The sequence below is a fragment of the Mastigoproctus giganteus genome, chromosome 2 (assembly GCF_048544385.1).
Source record: "Mastigoproctus giganteus isolate SK-2022 chromosome 2, ASM4854438v1, whole genome shotgun sequence".
Classification (NCBI taxonomy): domain Eukaryota; kingdom Metazoa; phylum Arthropoda; class Arachnida; order Uropygi; family Thelyphonidae; genus Mastigoproctus; species Mastigoproctus giganteus.
This window is the reverse complement of record NC_143576.1, coordinates 200263553-200279972: the sequence shown is the minus strand read 5'-3', so window position 1 is coordinate 200279972 and position 16420 is coordinate 200263553. Positions and strand designations below refer to the sequence as shown.

The 16420-nt window shown below is 39.5% G+C and overlaps 1 protein-coding gene across 1 annotated transcript in view; it reads left to right on the top strand.

The window, feature by feature from the left end:
* Positions 1-16420, top strand: part of LOC150089906 (uncharacterized) — a 550032-nt gene that overhangs the window by 83715 nt on the left and 449897 nt on the right. The window contains exon 3 of the mRNA XM_090389700.1: positions 3037-3347. Within this exon, the coding sequence (XP_090245826.1) occupies positions 3037-3347 (311 nt within the window). The remainder of the gene's footprint in view (positions 1-3036; positions 3348-16420) is intronic.

Here is a 16420-nt window from a genome sequence, read left to right as displayed (position 1 = left end):
CACATTACAAATATTGCTTCCTCTGCATCTGAAAAACTTGATTTTTTCTTTCACTCTCGGCATTACTTTTCTTTCAAACAGCTTTTCACTCTGTACAAATCGCAAATTCACCCTACCATGGAATATTGTTCCCCAAAACCTCTCTCAGGCTTCTAGATTCCATTCAGAAGAGGGCAGTTAAGTTAATTAATGACTCCTCTCTAACAGAGTCTCTCCACTTGCTGTCTTATAGACGTACTGTTTCTGCTGCATGCCTTTTCTACAGATACTTCCATGGGCACTGTTCCTCTGAATTGGCTTCTATAATTCCCGCTCTCTCTTTCAAAACAGTCCGAACATATGTCGCCACCTAGCCAACATCCATTTACTGTCCAACTTCAAACTCACAGAACCAACTTTTCATCTTTTTCATTTATTCATTCAACTGCTGTTTTCAGGAACAACCTTCTTTCATACGTATTTCCTGAAAATTACAGTCTACAGAAGTTCAAGTCTAATGTCAATAAATATATTTTGTCTTCTCAATCTCCAACTCAAGCATGGTACTAAGTACTCCAACTTAAGCATGGTACTAATACCTCTTGTGTTTGGGGTTTTCATAAAAAAAAACAGGCAGAGGTGTATTGCTAAAAAAAATAGTACCGGAACGCTCATCGTAAAAAAAATAGTACCGGAACATGCATTCTCCAGAAGACTATGATAATGCCTCATTCACTGTACAGTAACTGAATCAGAGTTTAGACTCACGGTTCATAGAACAACCAGTTCTAGCATTCCGCTCATGGCGAATCAAAATGTAGCGTTCGCACACATCACAGTATATCTCACTTGTTGGATCTCTTTATCTAACACATTGTACTTTAGTAAGAAACGTTCAAGTTCCATTGCATTTTTATTTCATTTTTAGTTCAATTTCATTTCAATTTTAAAGATTACTATTAATATATATTTTTAGTAGCAATGGGTAAAATAGATATTTTTCCCTCCCCTTTGATTATGCCATTGTTTCATAATATTAGGTATATAAATTTAATGATTTTCTGTTATTGACATTTAGAAAAAAGTACTGGAATGTCGTTCCGGTGCGTTCCAGCCCGAATACACCACTGCTAACAGGTGAATACAGGTACCCACTTAAGAAGGAAAACTCACAAAACTTTAGGAGAATCACAGTCACCACTTCTGAGGAGGCATCAGCCATGTGGAACTTTCCAAAACACATGCATTTCTGTCATGTCCTTCTAACAACAGAAGAACCATCAGACCTGACGTAGCCAAGTGGTGAGGCACACAAATGCAGTAGCATGTGCTTTTTGAGTGGTCCGGGATTCAAGCCCATGACTGCTAAATACAATTAACGTTTGTATTGATGATTTATTGTAAACTCTACTGATGTTGTGGTCGTGACGGAGCATAAAAAAGAACATATTTATTCCTATGCAAGTGAACAAGATAGAGATAATAGAAAATAGGTCTTATGTATGATTAAACGGATAACTAGGGAAAAAAACATGAACAAACTAAAAAGACAAAATGTGACTTGATGTCAACAAAGGCCAATTGACAAGCAAAAACCAAAATGCATATATGCACAATAACATCTAACTCACAGGACTCAAAACTTTTAGATCTTGCAAATGCCCCCTTAAAATATTTCATTTCCCCCAACCTTTCATAAGAATTACAAATAAATAGATATGACATGAAATTTAGCTAGGAATGTACATATTTATTTAAAAATTAATATATATTTCAATACATGTAAGGCGCCTCCGTAGCCGCATGGCACACGCTTCTTGATTAGACCGGGGTTCGAGCCCGTGACCACCAAATACAGAGGATACAGAAAGGTCAGGGAATGACACCGCATATCCCCAGAGCAATATGGCCTTAGTTGCTAATGCTCCTAAAGATCAAATAACAAACATAACAATACATGTAATAATGAAGGTTGATTGATGAGTTAGTGGGATGATTTGTATACGTGTCACCAAAAAGTGCTTCATAAAATTGGCATGTTCCCCCCCCCCCCCCCAAATAACCAAGTGTGCCTCAGGGAAAGCATGTTCCACACTTGGGGAATCGCCGACCGGGCTAGCCGAGTGGGTAAAGTATCTGCCCGGCAACCCTAAGGTTGCGGGTTCGATTCCCGCCTCGGGCTTGGATCAAAGTACTGCAAAAACCTTGGGAGGTGCAATATGGCCACAGAAGCCGATGCGCCAACAACTACCAAATCAAAAAAAAAAAAAAAAAAACTTGGGGAATCTCTTATTTAACTGAATTAAAAAGAAATACAACTTAACCGAGTTATAAGATTTTGAAAATTTACAAACAAACAAAAATAAACTTGAAGGATATGAATGAAATTAATTAATAAATTATATTAGAATAGGGTAACCATATTGAAGAACGAAAAACAGGGTAGAAGGACACAAGAAAAATGCAAATACTGTCCATATTGCAGTTCACTACAATGTGAATTAAATGTGGTGTAATCGAATAATGATTTGAAAAATTAAATACTGTTATACCAAGTTAAAGTAATTATTGAAAACTGCAACAGCTAATGTTGAAGAGGTTCCAGGTGCCACCTTTTAACCATGGCAGACACTGATGAGATTCAAACTCAGACCTCTCCAGAGTGATAAGTTCAAACCAATAGTGCTGTCAAAGAGAGGATTTTGTAAGTTTTTCCATATTGTTATTATTATTATTAGCTATATGGTGCAAGGAAGCCTGAGGCTTATGCTGCACCAGCCAAAAAAAAAAAAAAATTTCGAGAGAGAGAGAGAGAGAGAGATATATGGTATAAAGATGATCAAACCTCAATTATTTCGATATAACAAAAGATATACAACTTATTTTGCTCCAGATTAGCAATTTCTCAGTTAATCCAGGAATATTATTGGTAGTGTTATTAGTTATATATTAATGAGTTATGTACCAGAATTAATTTAAATATAAATGTCTTAGAGAAGGCTGTCTTCATTGATATTAACGTAATTAATTTAAACAGTTTATTTTTCTCAATTTCAGAAATCCCCACAGATGGCTCTAGTGCTGGACCACACTGTGATCTCTGTGGCTGCTCTTTTCCTGCTGTACGATGCGATAAATGCCACAGTCAGATATTTTGTCTGTCTTGTGATGACATGTATCATAGGCATCCCAAGCGGCGGTTTCATTTGCGTAAAGCAGTAGACAGTATTGGTGGTACATTACGTTCTACTCATTTGAAGAAAACTGATCTTCCTGGTGATCCTTCCAAAATTCCAATTCCACCTCCAAGAAGGAAAAAGAAAAATCGTTTTCTTGGTAATCTAGGATGGGGAAGGTCCTTACCTGAGGTACGATTACTACAAATAATTTTTTTCTGTCTTCATCTTTTAAGGCAAGACTTTTAAAACTTTTTTGTCTGCAGAACCCTTTTGCAAATCTAAATCTTCTACACATCCTTAATATCGTTAAAAACAGTAATAATTAACAATAAATTAAAAACAATAATACTTGTATGTAAATTAAATAAAAAAAATCAATGATAAGATTTAGTGGAACATTTGCAGAATCCAGGGTTCCACAGAACTCTTTGAAAACTACTGCTCTGAACAGTTTTCAGAACCATGGATAATTTTTAATTCATATTAAAATATTGTCACTATTTCTCAAAAACATTTATTTGAATTTTTTTTCTAAGTTATGCCCCTCTTTAACTAAAAATAACAAAAATATCGTAGCAAGCATAACAAAGCTATAAAATTGCCTCCCCTTTTGTAAAAATCTCATAGAATGCAGTTAGGAAACCTATTTTCTAAGGTTATCACAGATATTCAACAGAAAGCTACAGACCTATGTAACACAAATAACAAATAAATCATTCTCTCATTATTTTGATATTATTTATTTACAATGCTGTAGAAACATGGTGATTTTTTCCATTCTTTATTGATTTTATGACATAATATTCAGTTAAAGTGTTTTTATTTTTTATATCAGGACTCATCTATAAAAGATATTCCTGATAATTTTAGGAGGGAAGCAGTTGGCTACAGCAGTTGGAAAATGCAACATGGATAATGGTAAAAGGAGAGAAAGTATATACCCATCAAGTAGATGGGGTGTAGGGATGTAACATCCTATTCTGTTGGATAGGAGGTAATCAAATTGAGAAAGTGTGGAAGAGTATTTATAAACTAGATGTAAGAAAATTTCTCATATGCTAATGAAACAATTACTAATTTTTGGAATAAATCACCCAATTTTGCAATTTTGCAGAATAAGAGAGATAATAAAAATTTAAGTAAGGTTTGGACTCATACATGGAGGAAAATAGTGACTTTTTCTTTAAGGCCAATTCTGAATAAGGCTAGCTTGCTTGCATCAGTTTGCCTTTATTAGTAGTATTAGTAATAGTAGTGGCCTCCGTAGCCAAGTGGTCAGGAGCAGGAGTGCAATAGCACACGCTCCTTGAGTAGACCGGGGTTCAAGCCCCTGACTGACTGCTGAATACGGCCAATCTGCCAACCCACACTGGACCAGCGTGGCAGATTATGGTCCATTTCCCTCAGCATGAATTGTTGAGGAGGTTTCCATCCTGCAGTGAGTTGATAATGGCTGCACTTTACCTTTTAATAGTAGTGGCATATCTCTTGTGCATTAGACAACACAGCAGGAAACTTCAAGGCAGAATTGCACTGTGGGACCAACATTGTTGGTGACTCTATTGTCAGGGAAACTAGAAATATATTGTGCAAAAAGGATAGGTGGAATAGTAGTAGTAGTAATGGCAAATGATGTAAGAAAGCAATATGAATACATTGCAGGGTGTTTCAAATTACTTATACAAACACCTTATACAGGGTGTTTCAAAAGTGATGGTCAATAATTTAAAGGTGAACTGTACAGACTACAATATGCAAAAAAAAAAAAGTCTATAAACATGCGTCCTTAAGTGAATCGTTTTTGAGATATTGCACATTTCTATTTGGGATCCACCACTGACAAGATGAACTGTACAGAGTTGAGATCCACCACTAACTTGTTTGTTTAGGCTCATTCTCTCCCTTTCCCCTTTCTCAATGCTCCCAGTATTTGTAAAAGGATAGTCAACATGGAAAGAGGTTACAGCAATGAAGAGTATGCAGACATGCACTTCATGTATGGTAAAGCCAACGGCAGTGCACCCAAGGCTGCGCGTTTGTACCAAGAAGCATTTCCCTGCTGAAGGCAGCCCAACAGGTGCACATTCATCAGGGTACATGAACGCCTTAGAGAACATGGGTGCTTCGCATATGGAGTACGAGCAGGTAGGCCCAGAAGTATAATGCCTGACGTTGAGGAAAGGGTGTTAAAAAGAATACAACAAAATCCAGGAATTTCAACAAGGAGGGTTGCTCTCCAAGAGCGTGTAAGGAGTCATAGCAGTGTGTGGCGAATTTTACATTGCCAATTACTGTACCCCTACCATATCTAGTGTGTACAATGTCTCAGCAATGCAGACTACCCTCCCAGAGTATTCCCATAATCAATGGCAGACCTTAACAGAAAATGTGTATTATCTCGAAAACGGTTAATTTGCAGCCCAATATTCACTGGGACTTTTTTTTCTTATTTTAGTTTGTACTTTTCACCTTTGAATTATTGACCATCATTTTTGTAACACCCTGTATAGAATCAGCAAAAAAAAACAGCTCATCCATCCATACTCTTCAAGAATTTGTCTAATTCTCCCTTGAATTTATTCAATCCATCCACTTCCCCAATGGATAGAAGCCTGTTCCAACAATCAACCACCTGCTGGCTGAAGGCAAACTTCCGCACATCCATACCGCAACCATCCTTCCTCAACATGAATTTATGCTCCCTTGTGTGTAGTGCCAGCATGTGGAAGAATACCATTAACATTCAGTTTATTCAATCCATTCAAGGCTTTAAACACTTCAATCAGATCTCCACACAAGTATTGTTCCCTTCGACAATCTGGTTGCCTTCTGTACACCTGTTCCAACAGATCTACATCCTTCCTATAGTTAGGTCTTCAGATCTGTATAAAGTACCTGCCATGGTCAAAAGTAGATGATGTTGTTAAAAGATGATATCTTTTAAGGACACAAAAGGTGATATTGTACATGTTTGGCACTAATGATATTAAGAGTAGGAGAGCAGACGACTTACTTAACAATGTTGGCAAAAAGTTGCTAGTTAGGATTCAACTTGAAATTGTCTGCAATTCTGCCCTGACACGATAGGAGAGAGTATATATTGAGTAACTTGTCAATCAATTCAGCCCTGGAGAGAATGTGCAAGGCCCATGGGGTAGACTTTTTCTCAGCATAGGCTGTGCTTCTTAACAGGAGAGACTATTTTTACAGCGATGGAATACACTTGAATAGAAGTGGTGCAGAAATATTTGCTGATGCTATTAAGGCAGTGATAGGTGGGTCGGAAAACTGCTAGCTTGAGGTTATACACAGAATAATAGTTTAACTGGTGCTACAGTTAGAGGCGAAAGTGATTCCTGTACTGCAACTATTAGTACATGCAATAGCCTGGAAAGCAAGATGCCTTGGATTTCAGGCCCTGCTGTGGGTCATCATGGAACAAATGAATATATGGGCTGTGTTAGGGTAATTAAGAGTAAAAACACATGCATGTATACTTGCATGTACTTATGCTAGAAGCATTGTGAATAAATTTGATGAATTTGAAGTACTGATTAAGTCATCAAATGCAGACATTGTAGAAATAACAGAGAAATGGTGTCACTCAGGTAAAAGTGATGTTGAAATTGAATATGGGGAGTAAAATGTATGCAGGAAGAACAGACAGGAAAGGTGGAGGGGTTATGCTCTTAGTTAAAAAGAATATTAAATCTAAGACAGTGCATCCAATTAACTTGGGTGACACGTGCAATGTTGAGTCAGTTTGGTGTGATAAAAGCACTGGGAAAACAAAATTTAGAGTAGGAATGTGTTTTTTTTTTTTTTTCTATTAGCCATATGGTGCAAGGAAGCCTGAAGCTTATGCTGCACCACCTGAAAAAAAATTCCCGAGTTACTCTGAGAGAGAGAGAGAAAAGTAGAAAGGAATCATCAAGAAAGAGAAGAATGATGATATCCAGCTCAGGACTTTGGGTGTGCTAAGCCAATACTCACTAGATGTGAGCCCCTGGGGTTTTTAGGGGCCTAATGATATTAAGAGGAGGACTCAGGGGAGGTACCCATAGACTGGAGATGTGCAAATGTAACCCCAATTCACAAAGGAGGATCAAAGGCTGACACAAGTAATTATAGACCTGTTAGTTTAACTTCTGTTCCAGGTAAATTAATGGAGGCACTGGTTAAAGAAGCACTGCAGGATCATCTAGACAAGAATTCAGTTATAGCTCAGACGCAGCATGGTTTTGTTAAGGGCAGGTCTTGCCTGACCAATTTGATTGGATACTATGATGTAGTCACAAAAGAACTGGATGCAGGGAATAACTTTGATATTATATATTTGGATCTTAGAAAGGCTTTTGATACTGTTTCACATGAAAGACTGCTGCACAAATTGGAGCAGTGTGGCATTGGAGGCAAATTGCTGCTATGGATAAGGGGATGGTTGAGTGGCAGAAGACAGAGAGTGGTAATCAATGGACACTGCTCAACGTGGACTAATGTTATTAGTGGAGTTCCTCAAGGTTCAGTGTTGGGTCCGTTGTTGTTTTTGGTGTTGATGAATGATATTGATGATGGGATATCAAGTTTAATGTCCAAGTTTGCAGATGATACAAAGGTTGGCAGGGTCGTTAAGGACACTACTGACGCTATGCTGCTGCAACAGGATCTGGAAAGGTTGAACAGATGGGCTGAGAGGTGACAAATGTAAAGTACTACATATGGGAAACAGTAACCCCAGAGCAACGTATCAACTCTGCGGTACTACACTGACAGTGGTGGAGAATGAAAAGGACCTGGGGGTAATTGTGCAGGCAGATATGAAGTTCTCTGAGCAGTGCAGACGAGCTGCAAGAGTAGCTCATGGTGTCTTGTCAATGATATACAGGAATTTTTCTAACAGGGATAAGAAGGTGATTATTCCCTTGTATAAGGCAATGGTTAGGCCACATCTTGAGTACTGTATACAGGTCTGGAGGCCTCATTTCAAGAAGGATGTAGAACTGCTGGAACGGGTACAGAGAAGGGAAACAAGATTAGTGAATGGAACAAAGGATTGCTCTTACGAAGAAAGGCTTAAGTTTTGCAAATTACAGAGTCTGGAGACTAGGCACCGGCGAGGTGATCTGATAGAGGTGTATAAGGCTTTGAATGGTTTGAGCATGCTCAATGCCAATGGGATTCTTCATCTTGCTCAGAATAATGAGCTCAGAGGGCATAAATTCAAATTGAGGAAGGACGAATGTCGGATAGATGTGCGGAAATTTGCCTTTGGCCAGCGGGTGGTTGGTTGGTGGAACCGACTTCCATCACTTGTTGTTGAAGTTGATAGCCTAAACAAATTTAAGGCTCAACTGGACAGGTATTTCGAGCGAATGGAGGGGTGAAATGGGAGTGGTGTGTTTTTTTTTTTTTTTTGGCTGATGCTGAATAAGCTTGCTTCATATGCCTCTACTAATGCTAATGCTAATGCTAAGAGTAGGAGACCAGCGGAATTACTTAACAAGTACAGGTCACTGTTGAAAAAAAGCCGTGAAGTAGGGTTGAATTTGAAAGTGTCTGCAATTCTGCCCAGACACGATAGGAGGGAGTATATGATGAGAGCCCTGTCGATCAATTCGGCCCTGGAAAGATTGTGCAAGGCTCAAGGGCTAGAATTTTTTTCAGCCTGGAATGTACTTGTTAACAGGAGAGATTGCTTCTACAGGGATGGGATACACTAGAATAGAAAGGGTGTAAGAATATTTGCTGATGCTATCGAGGCAGTGTTAGGTGGGTCGGAAAACTGCTAGCTTGGGGGGAGACAAAGACTAATATCTCTTTCACGAATCTCTTTCACCTCTGCCAGTAGCCACTGGCAGAGGTGAAAGAGATTCTTGCACTGCTTCTATTGGAATGAGCAGAAGCCTGAAAAACAAGATGCAGGATATTTCAGAGACTGCTGGAAGTCATTGTGGTACAAGTAAACACATGGGTTGTGTTAGGGTAGCTAAGAATAGAAACAGGTGCATGTATACTTGCGTGTACACCAATGCTAGGAGTTTAGTAAATAAATTTGATGAATTTGAGGTATTGCTCAAAACATCAAAGGCAGATATTGTTGAGATATCAGAGACGTGGTGTCACACAGATATAAGGAATGCAGAACTGGAATTTGGGGAGTACAATGTGTATACAAAGGATAGACAGGACAGGAGGGGAGGAGGGGTTATGCTATTAGTTAAAAAACACATAAAATCCAAGGAAGTGAAGCCAGTCGACATTGATGGACAGGGCAGTGTCGAGTCAGTTTGGTGTGACATAAGCATAGGTAAATCAAAATTGAGAGTAGGAGTGTGCTATAGGCCTAATGACTCTGATGAGTATAATAAGATACTGTACAGGGAAATAGAATGGGCCAGTAAATCAGAGAGTCTTATAATGGGGGATTTTAATTTCCCAGATATTGACTGGAATTTGTGGGTTGGTCACTCACACACTAGCAAGGCTTTTGTGGATTTATTGGATGATTGTTTTCTACACCAGCATGTTCGGGAGGCAACTAGAGGGAGTAATACTCTTGATCTGATTATCAGTAGTGATTCTTCATGCATTAGGAATCTGTAGATAAAGGAACCACTGGGTGGCAGTGATCACAGTGTGCTGAAGTGGGATTTACTCAAGGAGGTAACTACCATCAGAGGTAAAGGGAAGGGTTTTTGCTTTCGTAAAGGCGACTATGATGGTCTGAGACAGTATTTAAATTCTATACAGTGGGACCAACTGATGATGTTACCAACAGCAAATTCAAAATGGGAAGCATTCAAGGAACGAATCTTGGAAGCTACCAGGCTTTACATACCAACCAAGAAATATTGTTCAAGGTTCAGGCCTAAATGGTTATCAGATGAACTAATGAGACCTATGGCAGAGAAAAAAAATGCATGGGATACATACAAATTAATGGGTGACATGGAAGCCTATGATAGATATAAGTTGGTCTGTAACCAAGTCACAAAGGAGATTAGGCAGGCAAAGGCAGATTATGAGAAATCCTTGGCAAAGGACACAAAGAAAAACAGAAAAGAGTTCTTTACCTATTTAAACTCAAGAAGGAAAGGGATGAATCAGATTGGTCCACTGGATGTTGATGGTTCAACAGTTGAGGATCCAGCTCAGGTGGTTAACAATCTAAACGAGTATTTTGCATCTACATTCCCACATGAGGAGTTATTCAGGAAGGGGAATGTCGTAGGTGAAGTAAACATTGGCAGTGAGCTAGATTATTTTCTAATAACTGAGAGGAAAGTGGAGGAGAAATTGTTGAAGATAAACATAAAAAAGGCACCCGGGGTGGATGGGATCTATCCAGTTATATTAAAGGAGGCAGCAAAGGAAGTAAGCAAACCCCTAGCCATAATTATCAGAGCTTCTTTGGACTCAGGGGAGGTACCCATGGACTGGAGATGTACAAATGTAACCCCAATTCACAAAGGAGGATCAAAGGCTGACACAAGTAATTATAGACCTGTTAGTTTAACTTCTGTTCCAGGAAAATTAATGGAGGCACTGCTTAAAGAAGCACTGCAGGATCATCTGGACAAGAATTCAGTTATAGCTCAGACACAGCATGGTTTTGTTAAGGGCAGGTCTTGTCTGACCAATTTGATTGGATACTATGATGTAGTCACAAAAGAACTGGATGCAGGGAATAACTTTGATATTATATATTTGGATCTTAGAAAGGCTTTTGATACTGTTGCGCATGGAAGACTGCTGCATAAATTGGAGAAGTGTGCCATTGGAGGCAAATTGCTGCTATGGATAAAGGGATGGTTGAGTGGCAGAAGACAGAGAGTGGTAATCAATGGACACTGCTCAATGTGGACTAATGTTATTAGTGGAGTTCCTCAGGGTTCAGTGTTGGGTCCATTGTTGTTTTCTGTATTTATCAATGATATTGATGATGGTGTATCAGGCTTAATGTCCAAGTTTGCAGACGATACCAAGGTTGGCAGGGTTGTGAAGGACACTACTGATACTATGCTGCTGCAACAGGATCTGGAAAGGTTGAGCAGATGGGCTGAGAGGTGGCAAATGAAGTTTAGCATTGACAAATGTAAAGTAATGCATATGGGAAACAGTAACCCCTGAGCAACGTATCAACTCTGTGGTACTACGCTGACAGTGGTAGAGAATGAAAAGGACCTGGGGGTAATTGTGCAGGCAGATATGAAGTTCTCTGAGCAGTGCAGACGAGCTGCAAGAGTAGCTCATGGTGTCTTGTCAATGATATACAGGACTTTTTCTAGCAGGGACAGGGATGTGATTATTCCCTTGTATAAGGCATTGGTCAGGCCACACCTTGAGTACTCCAGACCTGTATACTGACTGTATACAGGTCTGGAGGACTCATTTCAAGAAGGATGTAGAGCTGCTGGAACGAGTACAGAGAAGGGCAACAAGATTAGTGAATGGAACAAAGGGTTGCTCTTACGAAGAAAGGCTTAAGTTTTGCAAATTACAGAGCCTTGAGACTAGGCATCGGCGAGGTGATCTGATAGAGGTGTAAGGCTTTGACTGGCTTGAGCATGCTCAATGCCGATGGGATTCTTCCTCTTGCTCAGAATAATCACCTGAGAGGGCATAAATTCAAATTGAGGAAGGACAGATGTCGGATAGATGTACGGAAATTTGCCTTTAGCCAGCGGGCAGTTGGTTTGTGGAATAGACTCCCATCGCTTGTTGTTGAAGTTGATAGCCTAAACAAATTTAAGGCTCAGCTGGACAGGTATTTCGAACGAACGGAGGGGTGAAATGGGAGTAGTGCTTTTTTTTTTTTTTTTTTTGGCTGATGCTGAATAAGCTTGCTTTCTTGCATCATATGCCTCTACTAATGCTAATGACTGTTATGATTGTTCAAAGTTTAGGCCTAAATAGATGTCAGATGAACTAATGAGACATATGGCAGAGAAGAAAAATGCATGGGATACATATAAATTAACATATGACACAGAACCCTGTGACAGATATAAGTTGATCTGTAACCAAGTTACAAAGGAGGTTAGGCAGGCGAAGGCAGATTACGAGAAATCTTTGGCAGAGGATGCAAAGAAAAACAGCAAAGAGTTCTTTACTTATATAAACTCTAGAAGGAAGGGGATGAATCAGATTGGTCCACTTGATATCGATGGTTCAACTGTTGACTATCCTGCTCAGGTAGCTAACAAACTAAATGAATATTTTGCATCGACATTCACACATGAGGAGTTATTCTGCGAGGGGAATGCCAGAGGTTTATTCAACACTGGCAGTAAGCTAGATAATCTTGTAATAACTGAGAGTAAAGTGGAGGAGAAATTGTTGAAGATAAACACAAGAAAGGCAACTGGGATGGATGGGATCTATCCAGTTATATTAAAGGAGGCAGCAAAGGAAGTAAGCAAACCCTTAGCCATAATTATGAGAGCTTCCTTGGACTCAGGAGAGGTACCCATAGACTGGAGATGTGCAAATGTGACCCCAATTCACAAAGGAGGATCAAAGGCTGACACAAGTAATTATAGACTTGTGAGTTTAACTTCTGTTCCAGGAAAATTAATGGAGGCACTGGTTAAAGAAGCACTGCAGGATCATCTAGACAAGACTTCAGTTATAGCTCGGACACAGCATGGTTTTGTTAAGGGAAAGTCTTGCCCGACCAATTTGATTGGATACTATGATGTAGTCACAAAAGAACTAGATGCAGGAAATAACTTTGATATCATATACTTGGATCTTAGAAAGACTTTTGATACTGTTGCACATGGAAGACTGCTGCAAAAATTGGAGCAGTGTGGCATTGGAGGAAAATTACTGCTATGGATAAAGGGGTGGTTGAGAGGGAGAAGACAGAGAGTGGTAATCAGTGGACCTTGCTCATCGTGGACTAATGTTATTAGTGGAGTCCCTCAGGGTTCAGTGTTGGGTCCATTATTGTTTTCTGTATTTATAAATAATATTGATGATGGTATATCAAGCTTAATGTCCAAGTTTGCAGATTATACAAAGGTTGGCAGGGTTATTAAGGACACTACTGATGCTATGCTGCTGCAACAGGATTTGGAAAGTTTGAGCAGATAGGCTGAGAGGTGGCAAATGAAGTTTAACATTGGCAAATGTAAAGTACTACATATGGGAAACAGAAACCCCAGAACAACGTATCAACTCTGTGGTACTACACTGACAGTGGAAGAGAATGGAAAAGACCTGGGGGTAATTGTGCAGGCAGATATGAAGTTCTCTGAGCAGTTCAGACGGGCTGAAAGAGTAGCTCATGGTGTCTTGTCTATGATATACCGGAATTTTTCTAGCAGGGATAAGGAGGTGATTATTCCCTTTTATAAGTCAATGGTCAGGCCACACCTTGAGTACTGTATACAGATCTGGAGGCCTCATTTCAAGAAGGATGTAGAACTGCTGGAACGAGTACAGAGAAGGGCAACAAGATTAGTGAATGGAACAAACGGTTGCTCTTATGAAGAAAGGCTTACATTTTGCAAATTACGGTGTCTGGAGACTTGGCACCGGCGAGGTGATCTGATAGAGGTGTATAAAGCCTTGACTGGTTTGAGCATGCTCAATGCTGATAGGATTCTTCCTCTTGCTCAGAATAATCACCTGAGAGGGCATAAATTCAAATTGAGGAAAGACAGATGTAGGATAGATGTGCGGAAATTTGCCTTTAGCCAGCGGGTAGTTGGTTGGTGGAACAGACTTCTATCCCTTGTGTGGAAGTTGATAGCCTAAATAAATTTAAGGCTCAGCTGGATAGGTATTTCGAACGAATGGAGTGGTGAAGTGGAAGTGTGGTTTTTTTTTTTTTTTTTTGGCTGATGCTGCATAAGCTTGCTTTCTTGCATCATATGCCTCTACTAATGCTAATGAGTATACCAAACAGCTACACAGAGAAATAGTTGGTCAGGAAATCGGTATGTCTCATAATGGGGCATTTTAACTTTCCAGATGTTGACTACCCTCAGTGGGTTGGTCACTCACACACTAGCAAGACTTTTGTGGATTTCTTGGATGATGGTTTATACAGCAGCATGTTAAAAAGGCCATGAGAGGATACAGTACCCTTGATCTGGTTATCAGCAGTAATTCTTCATGCCTTAAGAATCTGCAGGTAAAAGATCCACTGGGTGGAAGCGATCACAGTTTACTACTGTGGAATTTAATTAAAGATATAACTACTGTCAAGGGTAAAGGGAAAGGCTTTTGTTTTCCCAAGGGTGACTACAGAGTTCGACTATTTTTAAATTGTGGTCAGTGGGACCAACTGATGATGTTTCCAACATCAAATAATTTCAAGTAATTATAGACCTGTTAGTTTAACTTCTGTTCCAGGTAAATTAATGGAGGCACTGGTTAAAGAAGCACTGCAGGATCATCTAGACAAGAATTCAGTTATAGCTCAGACGCAGCATGGTTTTGTTAAGGGCAGGTCTTGCCTGACCAATTTGATTGGATACTATGATGTAGTCACAAAAGAACTGGATGCAGGGAATAACTTTGATATTATATATTTGGATCTTAGAAAGGCTTTTGATACTGTTGCACATGGAAGACTGCTGCACAAATTGGAGCAGTGTGGCATTGGAGGCAAATTGCTGCTATGGATAAGGGGATGGTTGAGTGGCAGAAGACAGAGAGTGGTAATCAATGGACACTGCTCAACGTGGACTAATGTTATTAGTGGAGTTCCTCAAGGTTCAGTGTTGGGTCCGTTGTTGTTTTCGGTGTTTATGAATGATATTGATGATGGTATATCAAGTTTAATGTCCAAGTTTGCAGATGATACAAAGGTTGGCAGGGTCGTTAAGGACACTACTGACGCTATGCTGTTGCAACAGGATCTGGAAAGGTTGAACAGATGGGCTGAGAGGTGGTAAATGAAGTTTAACATTGACAAATGTAAAGTACTACATATGGGAAACAGTAACCCCAAAGCAACGTATCAACTCTGCGGTACTACACTGACAGTGGTGGAGAATGAAAAGGACCTGGGGGTGATTGTGCAGGCAGATATGAAGTTCTCTGAGCAGTGCAGACGAGCTGCAAGAGTAGCTCATGGTGTCTTGTCAATGATATACAGGAATTTTTCTAGCAGGGATAAGGAGGTGATTATTCCCTTGTATAAGGCAATGGTTAGGCCACATCTTGAGTACTGTATACAGGTCTGGAGGCCTCATTTCAAGAAGGATGTAGAGCTGCTGGAACGGGTACAGAGAAGGGCAACAAGATTAGTGAATGGAACAAAGGGTTGCTCTTACGAAGAAAGGCTTAAGTTTTGCAAATTGCAGAGTCTGGAGACTAGGCACTGGCGAGGTGATCTGATAGAGGTGTATAAGGCTTTGAATGGTTTGAGCATGCTAAATGCCAATGGGATTCTTCATCTTTCTCAGAATAATCACCTCAGAGGGCATAAATTCAAATTGAGGAAGGACGGATGTCGGATAGATGTGCGGAAATTTGCCTTTGGCCAGCGGGTGGTTGGTTGGTGGAACCGACTTCCATCATTTGTTGTTGAAGTTGATAGCCTAAACAAATTTAAAGCTCAACTGGACAGGTATTTCGAATGAACGGAGGGGTGAAATGGGAGTGGGTTTTTTTTTTTTTTTTTTTTTGGCTGATGCTGAATAAGCTTGCTTTCTTGCATCATATGCCTGTACTAATGCTAATGCTAATGCTAAATTCTAAATTGGAAGTATTCAGGGAAGTAATCAAAGAAGCTACTATGCTTTTCATACCAACAAAGAAATACGGTTCAAGTTTTAGACCTAAATGGATGTCAGATGAACTATTGTGACACGTGGCAGAGAAGAAAAGTGCTTGGGATGGTCACTTATTCTGCCTTAGCTTTCCAAAAAAATTAGGAAAGCTAAGGCAGATTATGAGAAGTTCTCTGGCAAAGAAAAACAGCAAAGACTTCTATGCTTATACAGTAGAACATCAATTATCCAAACCACCACCGCTCTAAAAAAAAAAAATTACAGTATCTACTTTTAGTGCAATAGTTGTTATGCTGAAATATTACTCTTCTGCTAAATGCATTCATTTTAACTTATTTATTCAAAGACATATGTAGTATAACATAGAAATAGTCTTAATTTGCTATTACAGGAGTTAAAAATCAAATGTTGGCTTTAGCTATGTGTGGACCCAGGACTGTCTCTCACGACCTTGATTCATCATTGTCTGTTGTACTGTTGTCCGTTGTAAGTGTGGGTATGTGGTGGGGGGGG